Source organism: Hemibagrus wyckioides, linkage group LG22 (genome assembly GCF_019097595.1).
Source record: "Hemibagrus wyckioides isolate EC202008001 linkage group LG22, SWU_Hwy_1.0, whole genome shotgun sequence".
NCBI classification, from domain to species: Eukaryota; Metazoa; Chordata; class Actinopteri; order Siluriformes; family Bagridae; genus Hemibagrus; species Hemibagrus wyckioides.
Genome location: NC_080731.1, coordinates 18,522,182 through 18,545,550, shown reverse-complemented (window position 1 = coordinate 18,545,550; position 23,369 = coordinate 18,522,182). Strand labels below are relative to the sequence as shown.

The window sequence follows — 23,369 nt, the reverse complement described above, 5'->3', positions numbered from 1 at the left end:
ATAAACACACTCCTAAACCTTGTGGACAGCCTTCCCAGAAGAGTTGAAGCTGTTATAGCTGCAAAGGGTGGACCGACGTCATATTGAACCCTATGGATTAGGAATGGGATGTCACTTAAGTTCATATGCGAGTCAAGGCAGGTGAGCGAATACTTTTGGCAATATAGTGTATATCCAATGTCATTAAGAACTTCTTCAACACAGAGAAGATCAAGAAGTCCTGGAAGTGATGGTTTGACCTCCACAGAGTCCTGATCTCAACTCATCCAGTCTGTCTGGGATTACATGAAGAGACAGAGGGATTTAAGGCAATCTACATCCATAAAAGATTGGAACAACCTACCTGCCGGGTTCCTTCTAAAACTGTGTGCAAGTGAATGATTGATTTAGATTTATGTATGTATTTATGTATGTTTAAGTCTGTGATGGTGTTAAAATGTGGAGTGTTTTCTGTGTTGCAGGTTTGCTCTCAGAGACTCTGAGCTCTTTAACTTTGGAGGCAGAAGCTGGAGATAACGTCACTATTTGGTGCCAACATGATCTGAGTGAAACATCTTTCATCTTCTGGTTTAAACACACGAGTGATTCAGTTCCACTTCTTCTTGGGTGTAAACAGTTTAGGACATCAGCTCCATCAGAGACGTGTTACTTCTTTAGTGAGAGTGAGAGAATAGTGATGTCTGTTCATGGCAGTAAAACGTCTCTCACAATCACTGCAGTAAACGTCTCTGATACAGGACTCTATTACTGCAGCTTCACACACCTGGAGCAAGTTAGATTTAGAAACTCCACCTATTTACAAGTGAAAGGTAAATTTATAGAGTGAAGAGTTTCAGTAAAAGTTGACAAATGATTTAGGTTCTAAAATTAATGTTTCTTATTTCAGGCATAAATAAAACATTTCCTGAGAACTTGGACAAAGAAACAGGTTTGTTGTTTCTCTGAAAAGCTTCTGTACACTTTATATTAAAATCTGATGCAGGTTTAATGATTAAAACACTTTCTTTATAGTTTGTCTCCCAGGTTCAGTGTCTCCTGCTGTGTTCTTCATGCTGATTGTGGTGTTTGGTGCAGTGATTGTGTTTCTTCTCACTGTCCTGATCTTCATCATACTGAAACACAGAAAAACACACAGAGGTAAAAATATATACTCCTCTAATAATAATAATAATAATAATAATAATAATAATAATAATAATAATAATAATAATAATAATAATAATAATATTTGTTTTGTGTTGCATTAGGTGCTCAAGATAAAGCAGAAGTTAATGAGGTAAATGTGAGAATAATTTAAACACACACACACACACACACTGACCTCCAGAATGATTCACACTGACTAAACTCAAATCAGTAAATCTGGGGTGTTTATTTGTCCTAATAGCCAATAAAAACTCTTATTTTAAAACAAAAACACATAACTTACAGAAGCTGGATATTCAGCATATTTAGTATAATTTTTATAATAATAATAATAATAATAATAATAATAATAATAATAATAATAAGGACACACTGGAGGCGAATGAGGTCCATATGCAATTTATTAACAAAAGCAGCAAGCGGATACGTCAGAAAGCAAAGCGAAAGGGTCAAAACTGGGAAAACAAACACTGAGGCAAACAAATCTGATAAACACAAAACAAGACTCAAAATGTGGAAATAGGCAGGCAAAGGGCATTACACAATAATCCAACACGACAATGGCAATGCAAGGCTTGGTATGTTTGACTAGAAATGATACTTCTAGTAGAAAGCAGTGTGCACACTACTTAAGTATTAGATACTTCCGGAAGTGTTCTTCATGACTGCCATCCAAAACTCGGGAGAGGGCTCTCTCTGGTGTTCGGATGCCAGCTGAGATGTTATAAACCCCAACCACCCCCCACCCCCTCTATGACTACCACCAGGTGTTCTACGACACCAGTGAATTCTGGGCATATTAGGCCCAGGGGAGGAACTCACTCCAGCAATGCTGTTCACGGCTACAGGATGAACGGAGGAACCTTCTGATCTCCTGGTTCAGACGTTCTGCTTGGCCATTGGTTTGAGGATGGTATCCTGAGCTCAGGCTGATGTTGATGCCCAGTTGGTTGCAGAAGGCCCTCCAGATGAGATAGGTGAACTGAGGCCCCCAGTCAGACACAATATCTTGCAGAAGGCCATAAGTCCTGAACATGTGGTTAAACAAGGCATTAGCAGTTTCCATGGCGGTGGGTAAACACACAAAGGGAATTAGTCTGCTGGCTTTGGAGAATCGGTCACCAGGATGGTGGTGAACCCCTTGGAATCAGGTAGGTCAGTCAGGAAGTCTATGGAAATGTGTGACCAAGGTCGTTGGGGAATCGGTAGGGGTTCAAGAAGGCCCTCCGGAAACCGACGGCTGGTACGGGTTTGAGCACATGTGGGACATGACTTGATGCAATCCTCAACATTGTGGGGTAGAGTAGGCCACCAGAAATGGTTTTGTACTAGCTAACAAGTTTTGCGAATACCAGGGTGATCTGAGCTGGGGGCTTCGTGAACCCATTGCAAGACTCTGGTACGGACCATGGTCGGGAGGCAGAGTTTCCTCCAGGAGATTCCACTGAATTGGGACCAGAATGATAGATGGAGGCAGGGATGAGAGGCAGACTCAAGGGTTTGTCTTGTCTGGACTGAACAAAGTAGTAATTCTCCCTCCTTCCATGATATTTGGGGATTCTGAAGTTGTAACCATGGGAAGCCCAGAATGATAGGGTTAGATGGTGAAGAGAAAACATAGAAGGTGAGAGATTCATGGTGAAAAAGTCCAACCTGGAGTGTGAGTGGTTTAGTCTGGCGAGAAATATATCCTTCACTAATGGGTTGATTATTTATGGCAGTTACTTGTAAAGGGGTGGCACAGTGTATAGTGTGAAGTTGTAGCTGCTCCTGAGTCTACTAATGCTGAGACAGAAAAAAACCCATGAGTGTAATGTATCTGGGCTGGAATGGATAGACTAGAGACGAAAACATTTCCCCCTACCTTGGACACGGATGGCTTTTCAGGGCATGTGTACACTTGGTGGCCGGGCTCACCACAGTAGAAACAGAGTCGCTGCTGGACTCGGAGTGGATGCTCCTTTTCTGACACGCAGGTTCGTCCCACCTGCATGGGTTCAGGCCCCTCCTCCCCGGTATCTCTATTAACAACAAATGGGAACATTGCTTACGAAAATTAACAATGGTTTAAAACCAAAAAAAAACATGGTTTTCCTTCAGTTGGAAAAAAACATGGTTACTGTAATAAAACCATTGTTACCAATAAATTACCCTGGTTTTCAAAAACAATTGTTAAACATTGTTACCATAGTAAAACTGTGTTTTTTCCAATTGTAATCAATGCACCCAAAAAATATGGTTACTACACTTTTACCACCAAAAAACATGGTTAATTTTTGTAAGCAATGTTCCCATTTATTGTTAAAGAAATACGTTAATAATAACTACTTATAAAAACAAATATACACATAAACAATGCTTTGGTGTCTTCAATGGCTTAAGGTACAGTACTTACATCTTGGTCCATTTTGGCAAATCCCTGAGAGTGATGTGATAGCCTCGGTCTACCTGTTGTTATTATCTCATCAAACTCGCTTGCACCACCTGCTGGTGAAGCGGAGAAGCAGCAGGTGTCGATTATAGATCGATGTTCCCTCCCTCCCTCCCTCTGGTGTTCGGACGCCAGCTGAGATGTTACAATAATAATAATAATGCACATCAGCAAAACTCTATACCTTTCACACATTTCCTAATAAATTCATACTTAAAATCAGTTCAGAACTGTATTAATGAAAATGTATTTATTTAAAATGTATCATTATTTAAAGCAGTTTTAAAGTTACAAATCAATAAAAAAAAAAGGGTTTCTCAAACATTGCTTACATTTTTAAACTTTAAAATAAATTTCCCAGGACCTCCTTAGTACTGTTCATTAAATAAATAAATAAATAAATAAATAAATAAATAAATAAATAAATAAATAAAATTCAGCTATTTAAATATTAGGTTCATTATTTACATACAAATATATTTGTCTGTTTATTAGTTATAGAGTTTTTTTTTCATTAATAACTCCACTGACAGAAGTATTAAACTGAAATTATTTATAGACTTCTTGTTTATTTTATCGTCTCTGTTTATCTTCTGTGTTCCTGCAGGTTTCTGACTCGGACTCTGTGAATTACGCTGCACTTCAGTTCTCTAAGAAGAAAACCAAGAGGAACAAGAGACATGATGTTAAAGAGGATCTTCATGTTGTATATTCTTCAGTGGGCCATAGGAATGTGTGAACATAATTTCACAGATCATTTACTGTTTACTTCATATGACACTGATATTCCTGATGGCCCGAAAAGTAACTGTAGGTTTTATACCATCACAGTTACAGAACTGAGTCGCATTGGATCTAATCTAATATGATATGATCCAGTATAATATCTACAGGATGAATCTAGTCTTTCAATAAAAAATATTTACTAATCCACTTGTTTCAAGTGGAATCTCTGGAGCCTGAAATGGTTTGGTTCATTTCTGGATTTAGTTTTCACTGAGATTGAGACGTTAATGTGTCATTAAATTAGGACAGTTTTGAAAATGTGTCTTATCTTCATTTTATTATTTAATGTGAAATTAAAATGAAATAATATAAATGTATTATTATGTATTATTATGATTAGGAGAACATGTCCATTAGTTATAATTAATCATTATTACAGTGGTAGAAATCTGCTGTATTATTATTCCTTAGAATTCCTCTTATTTGGGTTTGAAGAATTGATGGTGAAATAAATTATTTCAAATTGAGTCTGTATTTATGTGATTTAACATTTGATATAATATCGTTTTTTAGTAAATAACAACCTGTGTGTGTTTCACACAAGCACTTTTATCCATGAGTCATACGAATACAGTATATTTATTTATTTGTAAAATAAAAATGCTAATAAATCCCTACGTTAGCAACTCAGTGAAGCTGCTAATATATCTGACCAGCAGAAGCCACTAGCATGTAGTGTTAATCTAAGCTTGGAGTCATGAAGCCTTTTTCAATACAATCGAAACATTTAATGCTTCACAAATCTTTATTTTACAATTTGAACCTCCTGCGTTTACATCAGCTGCTGAGGACAGAGCCAGCAGTGCATCTGTACAAATTTATATTAATAATAATCATTTGAATGTGTTACATATCCTAATAATGACTGGCTTCCTCTTACAGTGTATAATGATGGCAATACATACATTTGAATAATTATATGGGATTTATCTTATTTGGGAGCAATAGTTCATGGTATTGCAGAGTTTGAGATCTTTTTCTGGATGATTTCATTAATAAATTGTCTGTAATAATACTCTACACACCACCACACACCTCCTACAACACTAGCCAGCAATAATACGTCATTTCCGTTCCAATCTTTTAACCTCGCTGGATTTAAAGCTCCACCTCTAAAAACAAACCAGTCACCGCCCACTGAATCAACCAATCAGATCAACAATCACAATCATGTGACTCGAAAGCTCCGCATAATATTATGATAAGAGACGGAAGCCTCGGTGTCAAAGTGAAAGTCTGAATTTGATCTAAAGTTTTTTCGCTGCTGCTGTTTTGGAGTCTCGTGGTAAACGCTGTGGGGAATTTACTCCGGTGTGTTATCGACTATATAAAGGAGTTTACCAGATTTTATTTATGGACTTGTTTACGTTATTTTTGTTTAAAGTCTACACTGTAAGATGGAGGACAGTAGCACTGTGTTCAAAGTCCTGCTATTTCTCACGTTTTCTGTTCATCCTTCATCAGCAGGTGAGTTACAGACGTAAACTATCATTTTATAGAAAGTTATTTCCTGTAATAGTGACTGACTATAAACTGCGCAAAATAAGAATAAATCTCAGCAAAATAGGTCGCTAAAATACGGAAGCTTGTTAAAAACGGGTGTTTATAGGATCTGCGTCACTGTAGGTTTTTACACGATGATTACAAATTCAGTCCAAGTTCTTATTGTAACAAGTGCCTTAGTCTAATTTAGGAGGTCTTGTTTATTGTTTATGTTTTTTTGCTTTTTCTTTCGTTTTCTTTTTTCTTGGTTGTCAGTTTTTAATTTTGGTACAGTAGATATGATCTCTCTGAATGTTAGAGGTTTAAGGAAATTGGATAAAAGGAAGACACTTTATATTTTCATTAAACACAGGGAGGCTCAAATGATTTTATTTCAAGAAACACATTCTTGTGATAACGATGTAAGATTTTAGAAAAACCGCAGTGGGGGGTCTGTAGGGGTCGCTGTTTTCTTAAATATATTGAAGGGAGATGTAGTGGAAACTCTATATTCAGGTGAAGGGAGATGGATTATAATAATCTTAAATATAGACAATACGACATCGATCATTTGCAATGTTTATGGACATAATAATAACTCTTTAAATTTATAAATGTTTGAAAAACCTAGCCTGATATTACTAGACCTAAAAAGAAAATACACAGGTGCTTATTTATTGACTGGATGTGACTTCAGTGAAGCCCCTTATGAGTCCTTAGATAGATTCCCTCCAAAGAACAGTACATCTAAAGTTTTTGAGTTGCTTGTTGATAAGTTACAGGTTACTGATGTTTGCCGTTTTTTTTAACATTCACACGATAAGGAATTTACATGGACAAATAATGCTCTTACACGTAAGTCACAAATTGATTTTTCTTATCTAATAATGCAGTTCAGTTTGTCTCAGACACGTCGATCGGTTACTCACCTTTATCAGATCATAGATTCACCTCAATATCTTTAATTGAAAATACAGACAGCTGTAGTTTACAACTACAATTTGCAATCTGCAGTTGTTGGAAATTTAATAATAAGTTACTCTCAGATGCAAATTTTGTAGAACCTGTTAAAAAACTGTTTCTATTTTGGAAGACGAGTCTATGATTTTTATCCAAAGAATTTTTTAAATTCAAATTTAGACAATTAGCTATGCTTTGAGGCAAAGAACCTAAAGTGGCTAATTCTAAAAGATGTCAAGATATTCTCAGAGAGCTTGACAAATCTAAAGAAACTCTTAATACAGAGAAGGAATCCTATTTATTTAAATTGTGAAACGAAATAGATGATCACTATTTAGATTTAGTTAAATGTGCATTTATAAGATCAAGGGCTAAATGGTTGGAAATGGGAGAGAAAAACACCAGTTATTGTTTTGTTCTGGAAAATAGAAATATGAAAAGAAATCGTCTAGCAGCATTAAAAATTGATAATATCATAATCAAAAACCCCTGTCAAATGAATAAATATGTATACTCTTTTTTTAAACAAATTATATTGCTCAAATTATTACGAAAACTATGCAAGATCCTTTATACAAAAAAATCAAATCTCTCACTCCAGTAATTTCAAATGAGTTTAAAGTGGTTTGTGAAAATGACCTTTCTTAAGACGAACTTACCAAAGCAGTGTAGTCTATGAAGAAGGGTAAATCCCCAGGCACAAATGGCCTAATTATTGAGTTTTATGCATACTTTTGGTAATCTATTAAGAGTCCATTACTTAGAATGTACAATGGATGTATTCTTCATGAAAAATTATGCACTTCTTTAAAACAAGTCCTTATTACATTGATACCAAAACAAGGTAAAGACCTTCTCTCCTATAACAAATGGAGCCCAATCACTTTACTAAATTTAGATTATTCTATCATTAGCACATGCAAAAAGATTAAAAACAGGCTTATTGGATATAAGCAATGAAACCCAACCTGGTTTTATGCCTAAATGACATATAAGTTGTAATATCAGGCTAATTTTTGATCTCATAGATCATGCAAATTATATTAATTAATTATATTAATTATGTTATCCTACAAACTTTAATGCAATCATTCTGTTTCTAGATTTTTACAAAGCATTCTATACCATCGAACATAAATTTTTATTTTCTACTCTAGAGTTGTTTGGTTTTGGAGAGAAATTAAAAATGGTTAATATGATTCCATTCCATTGTCTGTTGCTTATCCGAACTATCATCGGGTCACGGGGAGCCTGGGCATCAAGGTCAGGTGTCATCGAGCATCAAGGCAGGTGTAACAAGATGACTCAAGAGGCAGAGAGAGAAGCGAATGCCACTTTAATAATTCCAGGCAGGCAGAAGGCAAAACGTAAATCAGGCAAAAGGTACTATAGGCAGGCAGGTTAAACTTAAGACAGGCAGGCAGGCAGGCAAAACGTAAAGTATCACAGACGTTGAGAAATGCTTACGGCACATAAGCCTAACAATCTTAATACTCGCTGCTGACGCTGGCGAGTGAGGGCTTTAAATAGGTGCCGGGAAATTGGGTGCATGCCCGTTACACTTCATTGATGGGCCACCGGATGGTGAAGGGACCTATGTATCGAGGGCTAAGCTTTTTACAGGGCAGCTTTAGGTGGCGGTCTCGTGAGCAGAGCCAGACTCGATCTCCCAGCTGATAGTGTGGTGTTTCTCGTCGGTGCCGACTCCTAAACCCTCGCACTCTCTCTGAACCAATGGAGTGAGTCCTGTGGCTTCTTGACGTAGCGAGTTCTGTGCATACTCGGCCCAGGGAAGATATTTGCTCCATTTGTGCTGGTGGTCACAGCAGTATGCTCGAAGATAGCGCCCCACTTCTTGCACTTTGCGCTCCGTCTGGCCATTAGAATGTGGATGATATCCAGAAGACAGGATCACTGATACACCCAGCTGTTTAAAGAACCCATGCCATACTCGGGACACGAACTGGGGCCCTCTGTCAGACAAGATGTCTTCAGGGATGCCAAAGTGTCTGAAGACAAGGTCAAAGAGAGCCTCAGCCGTCTCCATGGCCGTGGGCAGGCCCTTGAGGGGTATCAGTTTGCACGCTTTCGAGAACCGATCGACCATGACGAGAATGGTGGTGAAGCCATCTGATGTGGGCAGATTGGTTGCCAAGTCGATCCCCAGGTGGGACCAGGGCCAGTGGGGAATTGGAAGCGGCATGAGCTTACCCTCCGGCAGGCGACGTGGTGTGGAAATAATGGCGCAGACGGGACATCCTTTCACAAGTTGGAGCACTTCCTTTGTCATGTTTGGCCAATACTTCTCTCGGGTGAGTGAGAGGGTTCGTTGCCTGCCGGATGTCCGGAGCCCGGAGATGAGTGTACTGAGTCCAGAAGGGTGAGGCGCAGCGAAGTTGGAACATAGATTTTCCCTTCTGGACCTCCTGGCAGAGCAAGCTCTTCTGTAGTGGCAGCACGGATGTCCTCGTCAATAGCCCAGAGGAGAGGACAGACAAAGAGATTTGGAGGGAGGATGGGCTCGCATTCTTTCGGTAGGGGATCTGGTGCATGCATCTGGGAAAGTGCGTCCGCTTTTGTGTTCTTATGCTCGGGACAGTAGGTGACCGTGAACCGGAAGCGAGTAAAAAATAGCGCCCAGCGAGCTTGTCTGGGGTTCAGCCATTTAGCTTCCCTGAGGTACTGGAGGTTCTTGTGGTCAGTGATTATTTCGAAGAGATGGACAGCTCCGTCCAACCAGTGCCGCCACTCCTCCAAAGCCAGCTTGATGGCTAGTAACTCTCGGTTGCCGATGTCATAATTTTGCTCCGCCAGGGTTAGCTTTTTGGAAAAGAAAGCACACGGATGGAGTGCCAGGGGCTCACCTCCCCGTTGGGACTACTTCTACAGTCGTAGCATCTACCTCCACCACGAAAGGTCGGCTGGGATCGGAATGCAGCAGGGTAGGTGCAGAGCAGAAGGCGGCTTTCAGATTCTGGAAGGCTTCGACCGTGGTAGTCGCCCAGCGTAGCGCTTTAGGCTGATTGCGCAACAGTGAGGTGAGGGGCGCGGTGTGTTTGCTGTAGCCTGCAATGAAACAGCGGTAAAAGTTCATGAACCCCAGGAAGCGTTGAAGATCCTTGATAGTTTGGGGTTGCGGCCAGTTCGTCACCGCTTCCACTTTAGACTGATCCATCCAGATAACGAACCGGTGGAGCATGTCCCGGAAAATTTCATTCATGAAATTTTGAAACACCACCGGGGCATTGGAGAGTCCATATGGCATGACGCGGTACTCGTAGTGTCCAGATAGTGTGATGAACGCCGTCTTCATTATTAACAAAATCATATTCGGTGAGGTGATGAGTGGAAGACGGGCAAAACATAGGCAAAACGTAAAGTATCACAGACGTTGCGAAATGCTTACGGCACATAAGCCTAACAGTCTTAATACTCGCCGCTGATGCTAGCGAGTGAGGGCTTTAAATAGGTGCCGGGAAATTAGGTGCAGGTGGCGTGATCAATAATCAGGGGAATGAGAGCGAGGAAGTGCTGCTGGGGTCGGCATGCCCGTTACAGCAGGATACACCCTGGACGGAGAGCCAACTCATCGCAGGGCACACACACACACACACACTCATTCACTAATGCAATTACACACTACAGACAATTTAGAGACTCCAATCAGCCTAGAAGCATGTCTTTGGACTGTGGGAGGAAACCCACCAAGCACGGGGAGAACATGCAAACTCCACACACAGTGAGGAGAACGTGCTAACCACTAAGCCACTGTGCCGCCGGTTAAAATTATATATAAGGATATTAATAGATCAGTAATCTTGTAATTTGATACTTCTAATAGATTTTCTATTAACAGGGGAGTTGGACAAAGTTGTGGAATTTCCCCCTTTCTGTTCTTACTAGTTGTGGAATTACAATCTTTAAATATTAGAAATAATCCTGATATCAAAGAGTTGACCATCTTTGATCGTGAGATTAGAATTTCACAACTTGCAGACGATACAACCCTGTTTTTAGAAAACTTAAATCAGATTGCAGAAGTTCTTGCATTACCACCTTTTCGGAGGCTTCTGGTTTAAAGTTAAATATCCCTAAATGTGAAATTCTTTGTTTATTTGATAACCGCAAAACCTCCATGAATAATATACCTATTAAAGATAATGTGAAATATCTCAGCATCTATATTTCCAAGAAAATCTCTTAGGCAAGAAATGAATTTTCTTCCTAAAATTAAAAAAGCAAAACTAATTTTTAACAATTTGCTTCGAAGAGATTTATTCTTTCTTAGTAGAGTTATTTTAATAAAAGCCGAAGGTCTGTCTAATTTTATATACCCATCTTGCTCATTATTTGTTCATGACAATAAAGGTAAACATATTAATAGTTTATTGTTTAACTTTTTTTGGAAAAGCAAACATCAACATTTGAAGAAAAGTTCTCTGTGGTAAGAAAGCTGATGGAGGTTTTGACATGCTTGATTCTTTTGACATTAATTACACTTTAAAGGTAAATTGGGTTAGGAAGTGTGTCAATTCACCAGATTCTATTTGGTCCTTTATCAATCACAATATCTATAAAAACCTGGGAGGTCTTAAATTTTTGTTAACTTGTAAATTTTCCCCTTCTAAAACTTGAACAGAACATGAACAGGCACTTTTGGCATTGAAACTTTGTTTTCCCCGCATAAAGTGAAGCTATTGAACAACGAGAGTATTTTAGTAAAGATCAAGTCGATTTTTCTTAAGAATTGACATGAAAAAGATAATCTTTGTGATATACTAGATCCACAAGAGAAATTTTATTCTTATTGTGATTTCATGTTTAAATACAATTTCCCTGTTGTTCATAAGGAATTTCTTACAATTGTTAAAGCTATACCAGCCGGTCTTGTTCACTTAATGAAATGTCATCTATCGTTTGAAGTGACTGTAAAAAGGGAGCCAAATTTTTTGGTTAATGACAAGTGTATTTATGAACCTAAATGTAGTAATAAAATGATTAACAAATTTGTTTCAGTCAGGGAAAAGAATTACTCAGAGAGGAAAATTTGTTTAATTCTTTAATGAACAAGATTATTTGGAAAAAAGCATGCCTCTTACCTTATAAATTCTGTGTCCCCAACAAAGTAAAAGATATACATTTAAAGAGTGTGCACTGTGGAGACTGCATCCTCTGTGCTCCTATTGCTGCGGTTGGTGTGGGTCCAGTGTGGGGGAAGGCATTTCTTGAGGTGTGCCAGGAAGCACTTCATGACAATAGGTGTGAGTGCTACAGGGGCAGTAGTCATTCACTTAAGGGTTTTGTTTCTCCACCTTAAGCTTGTAGCAGTATTTGGCCTTTTTGATGCCCCTAATTAGCTTTGCCCTGGAAGTGCTGTAGGCCTGTGTGTCACCTGATCTGAAGGCAGTGTTGCAGGCCTTCAGCAGGAGCTGCACCTCCTTGTTCATCCATGGCTTCTGATTAGAGTACATGGTGAGCTGTATCTCCATGGTAACACTGTCAATAGTGGTGTAGTCAAATACAGAAGAAGTGTATGTGTTAATGAAGATCGTGGGTTCAAGCCCTAGCACTGCCAAGTTGCCACTGTTGGGCCCTTGAGCAAGGCCCTTAACCCTCTCTGCTCTGCTCTGCTCTGCTCTGCTCTCTCAACCCATGTGCTCTGACCCCAACCTCCAACGATGGGATATGCGAAGAAAAGAATTTCACTGTGCTGTAATGTATATGTGACAAATAAATGCAATTTATTTCATTTATTTAATGTCAGTATGAGTGCCACAGGTAGCCTCAGAGGCAAACATACTCCAGTCTGTGTGCTGAAACCTGTCCTGAAGTACAGAGTTTGCCCCCCTGGCCACACTTTGATGGTCCTTTCTGATGGCTTCTGTTACGTGCCACGACACGTATTTTCGGTTATTATGATGGCTTTGTTTACAGCGTAACCAAAGTGTTGTGACTGGTACTGTTAAAGTTGGAGTTCGGCCGGTTTTACCAGTTACTGGTGTAGATTTTATTCTAGGTAATGACCTAGCCGGTGGGAAAGTTGTTCCAGTAGTGGAAGTGTCTGAGGTTTGTGCTGATTGCCAATCTGATGATCTGGCAGAGAAACTCCAGAGGTTTTTTCTTCATGTGTGGTAACACGGTCCCAAGCAAAATATTCTGGTGATGTTTTGGATCTTTCTGACTCATTTTTCACACAAGAAAACTCTGGGGAATTAGTTCAGCCAGATGTTAAAACCCAGCTGCTTACAGGCCCCTTGTCTAGTAAAAGTGTTACTAGAAATGAATTAATTTCGGAACAACATTGTGATGAAAGTTTACACTCCTTCTTTACTGCGATACCTGACATTAATGATGTGGACAAGAAACAAGTGGCTTTCTTTCTAGATGACAGTTTGTTGATGCGCAAGTGGACTTCTAGAGTAGATGAAACTAAAGATGCTGTTTTTCAGATTGTGGTTCCTTTAAAGTATGGACACTTGGTTTTGAGTGTAGCCCATGATCATCCCTGGTCTGGACATTTGGGGGTTACCAAGACATACAACCGAGTGTTGAAACATTTTTTCTGGCCACAGCTACGCCAAGACGTAGTTAAGTATTGTGCTTTATGTGAGACATGTCAGAAGGTAGGAAAACCAAACCAGGTGATTCCTCCTGCTCCCTTGCACCCTATTCCTGTGATGGGAGAACCTTTCGAAAAGGTGTTGGTTGACTGTGTAGGTCCTTTGCCCAAAACAAAAGCAGGAAATCAGTTTTTACTCACTATGTGTACTGCTACAAGATTTCCAGAGGCAATTCCACTATGCCGAATTACAGCACAGACTGTAGTTAAAGCACTTACAAAGTTCTTTACTACATTTGGCCTTCCAAGGGTAGTGCAGACAGACAGAGGAACTAACTTTACGTCCACTTTGTTTTCACAGATCATTCAAATGCTAGGGGTACAACATCAAATGTCAAGTCCGTACCATCCAGAGTCACAAGGCGCATTAGAACGATTTCATCAGTCCTTAAAATCTATGTTGAGGAAGTTTTGCATGGACAGTGGAAAAGACTGGGACGAGGGTGTGCCGTTGGTTTTGTTTGCTGCTCGAGAGGCAGTTCAGGAATCTTTGGGGTTCAGTCCAGCGGAACTAGTTTTTGGACATTCTGTAAGAGGCCCGTTGAAGGTATTAAAAGAGACATTCATGTCTAATAAAGTAGAGCCACGCAAGAATGTTTTGGATTATACCAGTGCTTTTCGTGAACGGTGGCACAGAGCTTGTCAGCTAGCAAAGAAAATGCTACATAAGTCGCAGGCTAAGATGAAGCGGTGTTTTACCAAAGATCAGTGTCCCGTGAATTTAAAGCGGGTGACAAAGTGCTGGTTCTTTTACCCATTCTTGGGTCTGCACTGTCTTCAAAGTTTCTAGGGCCGTATATAATCAAGGAGAAGTTAAGTCAAACTGATTGTCATTGATATGCCAGATCGGAAACGTAAGAGTCGAGTGTGTCATATAAATATGTTGAAGCCATTTCTAGATCGAGAAATGCCTGTGGAGGGTCTTCCGGTTCCTGAACTTGTGCAAGGTGGACAGAAAGCTGCTGTAGCAGTAGTGTCTATTGCTACGTCTTGGGAGTCTGATGAGCACTTAGTTAAGCAGTCTTCAACCCAGTTGGGGGCTAGACTCATGAACTCCCAGATTTTAAAAACTTTTGAGTCTGATAGTCTCTCGCTGGTTGCTCATTTACCTGACCTTCAGCGTAGAGATATTGTGGCTTTAATTAAGGAGTTTCCCTCCATATTTAGTGACGTGCCCACACAGACATCTGTCTTACAACATGACATTAAAGTGATAAAGGATACACCATTAAAACAACATCCTTATCGTCTCAATTCCACCAAACGTGAAATCTTGCGTAAGGAAGCGGAATACTTGTTGGAACATGGCTTAGCAGTCCCTAGCTGTAGTCCGTGGAGCTCACCATGTGTGTTGGTGCCAAAACCTGATGGTACTTTTAGACTCTGTACAGACTATAGAAAACTCAATGCCATAACTGTGACTGATTCATTTCCTCTGCCGCGAATTGACGACTGCATTGATACGGTAGGTAAGGCCAGTTTTGTTACAAGTTGGATCTTCTTAAAGGATACTGGCAGGTCCCACTAACCCCAAGGGCTTCAGAGCTGTCTGCGTTTGTGACACCAGATGCTTTTTTACAGTATACAGTGATGCCTTTTGGGTTGAAAAACTCACCTGCTACGTTCCAAAGACTTGTTAATACAGTTCTTGCTGGTGTACCAAATTGCATAGCCTATTTGGATGATTTGGTCATACATTCTTGTGATTGGCAAAGTTATGTGAAGTCTCTTCGAACTGTGTTTACCAAGTTAAAAGAGGCTAATTTGACACTAAACTTGGCAAAATGTGAATTTGCACAAGCTACTGTGGTTTATCTTGGGATGAGGGTTGGTCATGGAATTGTTTGTCCACTGCAAGCTAAAATTAAGGCCATTATTGATTTTCCTGTGCCCACAACCCGACGTGAATTGCGTAGATTTTTAGGAATGGTTGGCTATTACCGCGGGTTTTGCAAAAACTTTTCTTCTGTTGCAGAACCTCTAACTTCATTGCTGAGCCCTGCTGCTACCTTCAGGTGGTCTCATGATTGTCAACTTGCTTTTAATAATGTGAAAGCTTTGTTGTGTTCTGCTCCGGTTCTAGCTGCCCCTGACTTTGTTAAACCTTTTAAGTTGGAAATTGATGCGAGTGGTGTGGGGATCGGCGCAGTGTTACTTCAGGAAGGTAAAAATGAAGTAAATCATCCAGTCTGCTACTACTCACGTAAGTTAAGTAAACATCAGGTAAAATATTCTACAATTGAGAGAGAAGCACTGGCGTTACTTCTGGCTTTGAGGTGTACGTAGGCTCAAGCCTATGGCCTGTAGTTGTGTACACAGATCATAATCCCCTTGTGTTTTTATCTAGGATATACAACCACAATCAACGGCTAATGAGGTGGTTTCTGGTTATCCAAGAATACAATTTGGAGATGAGACACAAGAAGGGTGTTGAAAATAAAATAGCTGATGCTCTTTCTAGAGTGTAAAATATCCTAGTAGGATAATTTTTTTTTGAGGAGGGGCGTGTTACGTGCCACGACATGTATTTTCGGTTATTATGATGGCTTTGTTTACAGCGTAACCGATTGGGAGGAACGTGATGCAGTTGGCCGCATGCCATATACCTGCCGCTGACGGGAGGAGCCGAGTCGCGCTATCGCCGCCCCGGAAGATTAACCGGAAGAAGAGTCAGGCTATAAAAGCGAGACACTGACACCGCATCGGGCGCGGCGTTTTGTTTCTGCTTGTGTGTGCAATCGCGTGGTTTGTTTGTCTGTCTAAATACTTGGTGTATTGAGGTGTATGTACAGCTGTGTGTGTTTGTGTAGTGTTGTGCTGACGGGGCTCGGACAGGTAAGAAAGAGCGCGCTCATACACTGTGCAACACGTAGGACGTCACACTGTCTAGACACCTTAGGAAAGGGGCGGGGCCACCCCCTGTATTTAAGTTTGTAAGGGAAGCGCAGTATAGGCAGGTTTTTGGTTTCACTTTTGTTTGTAGTCCAGGATGTATTAAAAATAAAGCAGCGTTAGGGAAGTATCATTTTGTTTTACTTGGTTTTCTTTTCTTCAGCACCGCTGTTGTCCAGCCCCGTGTTTGGCTTGTTTGTGAAATTTGTAAACATTGTAAATACGTGTTTTCTGTTGTACAGCACAGTAAACTAATTAAGCACTACAGGTTGTGTCGCGAAACCTTGTTTTTTTTCCATTCAGCCAGTTTACACTGTGCGTCATTGTTTAGACCCGGTTGGACCCTTTCACCCACTGTCAGCTTGATAAACCACCAGTTGCTGACCCTGAGTCTCTCCTAGGCCTACTTCGGGGTCGTAACAGCTTCACACGGTTGATGAGAGGTAAATATTTTGGGGTGATGAACAAAGAAAGGCATTGTCGGGTACTCCGCTGTGTAGCCGTGTTTCTGTGAAGATCATGACATTACAGTCCGAAAGTCTCTTGCTGTGGGTGATGCAAAGTCGTTTCTCGGTCCATTTTATTCACCAAAGACTGCACATTAGCGAGGAAGATGCTAGGTAAAGACGGTGTGGTGTTAGCTTTAGCTCTTAGTCGCCCATGTTTCCCCCGCCTTTGTGTGAGCACTTCCACCCAGCCGGGTAGGGTGCATAGCCTTGAGTGTTCTGGAGATCTCATAGATGAGTAGAAGATCAGTGATAAAACTGTTGGAGTGTCGTAGACCGATATCCAAAAGCTCTCGCCGGGTATAGGATGTTAACGCTAAGCTGTTCTCTTTGTGCACATTTTCTTACATTTATAATAGTTTAACTGTGACGAAGTCTAATCTGGCTGCGTCATTGTGATCAATTAATCTATCAAACCACTTAAACAGAAAGTGTGGCATATTTCCCCTGTATGTGTGATGTGCTTGAAAGTTCTGGTGTATCTTAAATGATGTCGAGTCACAGACACATGACACGAGTAACTGACTCTTGTAGTGTCACCAATTAGACACAGGAAGTCAAATGATTATCATAATTCCAACAGAACTGGCTATATTTTAAACACTGTTGCTATGATGATGATAAATCTGCTGTACTTCATCTGAGTTCACATGTGTGGTCAGTGATGAGGTTTAATCACATCTCTATATTCATTTTAATTCATTGTCATACTGCCACCAACTGAATTTGAAACGTATAAATTAAAGTTTGTTTATTTAAATCAGTAGGTTCTGGTGACATCATCCTGAATTTTCTTAAACTTTATAGTCTTTCTTTATATGTGCTGAGTTACTAAAACTATTTTAACTTTTGCAGACACACACTCTCTGCAGTACCTCTATACTGCCATCACACCAGCAATACATTTCCCAGAGTTCTCTGCTGTGGGTCTGATGGATGGAGGGCAGTGTTTGTACTACGACAGTAACATCAGGAAGATGATACCAAAGACGGAGTGGATGCAGAAGTTCTTTACTGATGATCCAGATTACTGGAACAGAGAGACAGAGCGTGTGAAGGATCGTCAGCACCAATTCCAAGACACAGTGGCTGCAGTAAGGAAGAGCTTGAATTCAAGTGAAGGTAAAAGTCAGAGTTTTAATCAGTAACACACACTGACTGTACTCTGGACACACAAGATTTTTGTTGTTTAAGTAACTGTACCAATTAATGAATGGTTAATAGTTGACATTATTACAAATAAATAAATAATCCCCAAACCTCTCAATGCAATTCCATAAAAGCTTTACTGAAGCACCAAAGTGAATCCTTGTAGAGTTCAGTATATGAAATATGAGATGCAGATGTTTGAACACTTTCTACTCTGCAGTAGAGCTGCTCTGTTTAACACTACATATTCTTCATATCCTTAGTCTACTCAAGCCTAACTGCCTAAATAAACTATTCCATGAAAAGGTCAAGGAAAAAAAGAACAATTTGGGCACACAAACTAGACTATACTTAAAATATTCACTAAGGTCTATATATTATTATATGTAAGTGCCCTTATTGAATTTATATATGTTTGATGTGTTTAACAGCATGTAGAAGGTGTGCGTTAATACAAAAAGCAATGTTTTTTAAATGGCTGTGTTCTACTGTTTGAAGAAGGGGGAATGATAGACTCAAGGTTTAGACAAAATGTTATCATTTGACAATTTTATAATTGATTAGGGGATGACAGATCAGTCTATACAGTTAGCTTGCTTTAACAGCCCAGCTCTATAAATTTATAAGCCTCTTATTAAATGTCAGTGAGTTCCATGGCCACAACTTTTCACAATTTGCTACACAAATAGTGTTGATGCAAAAATGTCCAATGTTTCTGTGCAATGTTGTGATATGTGTTCCAGCTGCTGGTAGCATGCAGTGTTAGCACATTTCTTTTCTGTGTTTCAGTGAAATGTAACACAGCCTAACGTCATTAGGCTATAATCACAACCATGGGTAAATGTTAACAAAACAAATGGAGATATTTATGATGTTTATTTGGATCTCAAATAAGAATGAAAATCTGAGTGACTTAATTGTTTCAGTTGTAATGTTCCTGCTGGGTGTTTACACTTTTATCCCCAAAGTGTGTGAGGGACCTGTTTTTCTTTGTTTTTTTTGCATGCAACATAAAGCAGGCTTTATTATGGTCATATATGATTTTTCTCTGAAAAGTGGTGTTAGAGGTGTTAATTTGCAACATTATTATTATTATTATTATTATTATTGTTTTTGTTGGGTAAGTGTTTGTGCTAATAAATACCTAATGAGTAGACTCACACAGCACTTTTTTTAATTACAAAACAAAAGTAATTTTAGGTATCACCAAAAGTTGGATGTTAATTTCCCAAACAGATTATATGTGTATTTCAGAGACGTCACATCCATAACACTGTTTTTCCTCAAAATACTCTTCAGAAAAAAATCTTTTATTTAAAATTTTGCTATGTACTGTCACTGAGAGCTTAAATATATTTTAGAAAAAAATACATTTTGCCTGTCAGTTCCACAAATCTATGAATATGCATTACCAGTTTAAATGTCACATCCATAACACTGGAATCACCCTAAAATAACTGGCAAATTGAAATTGTCTTAAAGTCTCACAATTGTTTTTTTTTGTTTGTTTGTTTGGTTTTTTTGATAAATTTTACTAAATCATCAAGAATATTTATTGAAACTGTTAATGAAAGAAAGATAAACAAAATATTTATAATCCAGAATCAACATTTTAGATAGTCCTGTTATTTACATCTGAAGTTCCAGTGCAATAATTAAACAATTTTTATTCTGCCAGCTTTTTATTTTGCTCTGATTTAGAGGAGAGCAGAATTCAAGCAGAATTCAGTACAGAGCTCACGCTCTCTCTCTCTGTGTGTGTGTGTGTGTGTGTGTGTGTGTGCACGCATGTATGTGTAGGAGTTCACACACTTCAGGGGATGTACGGCTGTGAGCTCCATGATAGCACTACTAGAGGATATGATCAGTACGGTTATGATGGAGAAGATTTCATCAGTCTGGATCTGAACACTGGAACCTGGACTGCAGATAATGATAAAGCTGTGATCTTTATAAAGCAGTGGGATCCTACAGGAGATGAAGCTCAATACTGGAAGAACTACCTGAAAACTAACTGTATTGATCAGTTAAAGAAGTTTGTGTCTCATGGCAGAGAGACTTTGGAGAGGAAAGGTAAAGTGTGTGACCTGCTCTGTTACTGTAATTGCAGCTGTTGGACACACACACACACACTGACTGTGTACAGACTAATAACAAACATACACTAATACCACACTCCTTTACTATGGCACATTCCCTTTGATGATGTTCAGACAAATAACACAATTAAGACTTTTATTTACAACACGCACACAGTGATTGTTTACACAATGATGACATACTGTGTCCGTGTAACACACACACACACGTGCAAACACTAGTGTCTTTTACACAATATATGTATAAATTTGACAGATTTTTATGTGTGTCTCTGTGTGTCTCTGCAGATCCTCCTACAGCATCAGTGTTCCAGAAACACTCGCCTTCTCCAGAGGTGGTGTGTAACGCTACAGGTTTCTTCCCCAAAGCAGTGAATATCACCTGGAGGAAGGACGGAGAGGACGTGAACGAGGACGTGGAGCTCAGAGAGACGTTACCCAACCAGGATGGAAGCTTTCAGAAGAGAAGCATTCTGAAAGTCCCAGCTGAGGATCTGCAGAAACACACCTACACCTGCGTGATTCAGCACAGCAGCTTGAAGGAGGAGTTAGTGCTAGAAGTACCAAAAGGTCCTGATCAACTCCACATACAGTATAAACAATAAATCTGATTTCCTGATGCAGCAGATAATAAAGACTCTGTGCTGATTTAACAGGTGGAGGACTGATGCCTATCATCGTTGGTGTTCTCGTGGCTCTCGTTGTTCTCGTTGTCGTTGTTGCTGGAATTATGGTCTGGAAGAAGAAGAACTCTGGTGAGAGGAGGAAGGAGGCAGATGTGAAGTTTTCAGAGAACAGATTTACACTTTCTAATTCTTGAAGGAGATTTGATGAATATTTTGCTTGTTTTTAGTCTGAACTGATAAACTGATAAATAACTGTCTGTCCATCATCTGTGTTTCAGGCTTTAAACGTGCTCCAGCTTCTGAAGAGTCTCCAACCACTATTAAAGTGTGACTGTGTGTCTTTCTGCTGAACTGAGAGAGTAAGACATGATGATGTTTATGGAATAAAAATCTGTGTGGACTGAAAATCCAGCAGAAAAACCTGAGCTTACATTAAATCTCAGCTCAGAGCTGATCCTGTTTCTTTAGGAGACACCAGGAGATGGAGATGAGGACCACACACAATATGTAAAATGTATTTATGAATTTTGTTTGTACATTTGTACAGTTTTCTATGTGATTGTGTTTGTATGAGGCGCTGTTCTGTTCTGCTCCACTGAGCTCAGTGCTGTAGTATGTGGTACTGTATATTTATTAATCTGTAAATAAATTCATTAAAAAATAAATAGCTTCTAAATAAGAACATGAAGAAAATGTCTTTGGTTGGTTTATTTATTTACTAAACTATAATCATGCCACAGGTTAGGAAACCTTTTTTGAGGCAAATACAAATACAGGTCTTTATTTCTATAATACAGAGGGAATAAAGGAAACAAACAGTAAACAGAATGGAGTTAAACTAGGATGAAACAGGTGAACATGGTCAAGAGGGGAAACGGAGTAATAAACAGGAGAAGTTTAAATGATGGGTCAGGGGCTCTCTGGTGGTCTGGATCTGCATTGTCCGTGATGGCCATGTGACATTTACAAACTAAATAAATGATATGAAAACTATATACATGAAAGTCGTCTGTCCTGGTTAAAGAGAGAATGAAGTTTCTGACTTTATTATACAGGATCAGAAGAAATCTGATTTTATCCAAGAGTGTAAGAAGGGCTTTTTTTTAAACCTGAATTGTGTTTATCTTGATGTTTTATTTTGACTGCTGTTACAGAGACTTACATAGACTTTTAGAAGGGTGTTATTTGTAAAGATATCTTGTTAGAAGATATGACACTGAGATGATGTAGCTATCCCAGCACACATTGGGTGAATGGCAGGGGTACACCCTGGACAGGTCACCAGTCCATCACAGGCATTTCTTAATAAGAGTATATGAAACAAGATGAAGATGTTTGTAGACTTTCTACTCTGCAGTAGAGCTGCTCCTCCTGACACTACACTGATATTATAAATTCTGTCTTAAAGTCTTACAAAGATCTTTTTTTTATTCTTGCCAGGTTTATTCAATGAAACTGTGGGAACGTGAACAAATATTTCTGGCACAGAATCAATATCTTAAATGTTGTCCTGTCACACATATCTGAAATTCCAGTGTGGAAATGAAACAAACTTTTATTCTGCCAGTTTTATTTATTTTGCTTTGATTTACACAGATTTACATGAGAGATGTGAGAATTTAATTATAGAAGTGTGTGTGTGTGTGTGTGTGTGTGTGTGTGTGTGTCAGTTTCATCAGTCTGGATCTGAAAACTGGAACTTGGACTGCAGCTAAAGCACAAGCTGAAATCTTTATAAAGCAGTGGGATCCTACAGGAGATGAAGCTAAATACTGGAAGGACTATTTGAAGAACAGCTGTATTGATCAGTTAAAGAAGTTTGTGTCTTATGGCAGAGAGACTCTAAAGAAGAAAGATAAAGTGTGTGACCTGCTCTGTTACTGCAAATACAGCTATTAGACACACACACAGATAGTATACACACTCCTTCATCCTTTACAACACACACACACACACACACACACACTAATAACACACTCCTTTACTATTGCACAGTCCCTTTGATAATATACAGACAAATAACACTTTTCCACTACAACACACACACTGTGATAGAGAACACAATGTAGTGGACATCTTGAGAAAATAGTAGACTGGTACTCAGGGCAAGAGTAAAAAATGTTAGTTTTATTTGTGTGTGGGTGCATGCAAGCATACGCTGGGGGGAAGGTGAGGATGTGTCAAGGGAACTTCAGCGTATCGAAAGCATTTCATAAAAGAAACAAAAAAAACAAGCAGTTTACAATATTATTAACATAAGAATATAATGTTTTCTGTCAAATCCGTTTAAAGTATGAAATCTGAAATACTAATGAATTTATTAGACGAAAATATACAGAGATATGAAATAATTGCAATTTTAAAATATTGAATGCATTAAATACCTGGCGGCTTGCATATAATCTCAACACTATGATCAGTATTAGCAAAAAAGTCAGAACACAATGTTACAAAAAGGCAATAAAAAGTAATAAAGGATAAAGAAGCAGTAAAATGTGACAGATTAAAAGTTCTAATACTATAAAGTGTGAGAGGGGAAAAAACTCTAACTCTGTGGTAACTGATTCATTCGTAGCAGCACCTCACTGTCATCATCACTTTAATCAGATATTGTAGATATTGTAACTCACACATGGCAGTGGGGTGTGTGTGTGTGTTGGAGGTCAGAAGGTG

At 39.2% G+C, this 23,369-nt stretch overlaps 1 protein-coding gene across 2 annotated transcripts; it reads left to right on the top strand.

Moving 5' to 3' along the window:
• The first annotated feature begins 5,536 nt into the window (after positions 1-5,536).
• Positions 5,537-21,389, top strand: LOC131343070 (BOLA class I histocompatibility antigen, alpha chain BL3-7-like). 2 transcript variants are annotated; one of them, XM_058374482.1, is made up of 6 exons: positions 5,538-5,830; positions 17,678-17,944; positions 19,772-20,044; positions 20,359-20,640; positions 20,727-20,825; positions 20,975-21,389. In XM_058374482.1, the coding sequence occupies exons 1-6, from the start codon at positions 5,761-5,763 to the stop codon at positions 21,025-21,027; spliced, it is 1,044 nt and encodes a 347-aa protein (XP_058230465.1). In that variant the 5' UTR covers positions 5,538-5,760; the 3' UTR covers positions 21,028-21,389. The 2 variants fall into 2 exon arrangements, with proteins under 2 accessions (XP_058230464.1, XP_058230465.1); XM_058374481.1 differs by having other exon boundaries at positions 5,537-5,830; positions 20,727-21,389.
• The last annotated feature ends 1,980 nt before the right edge of the window (positions 21,390-23,369 follow it).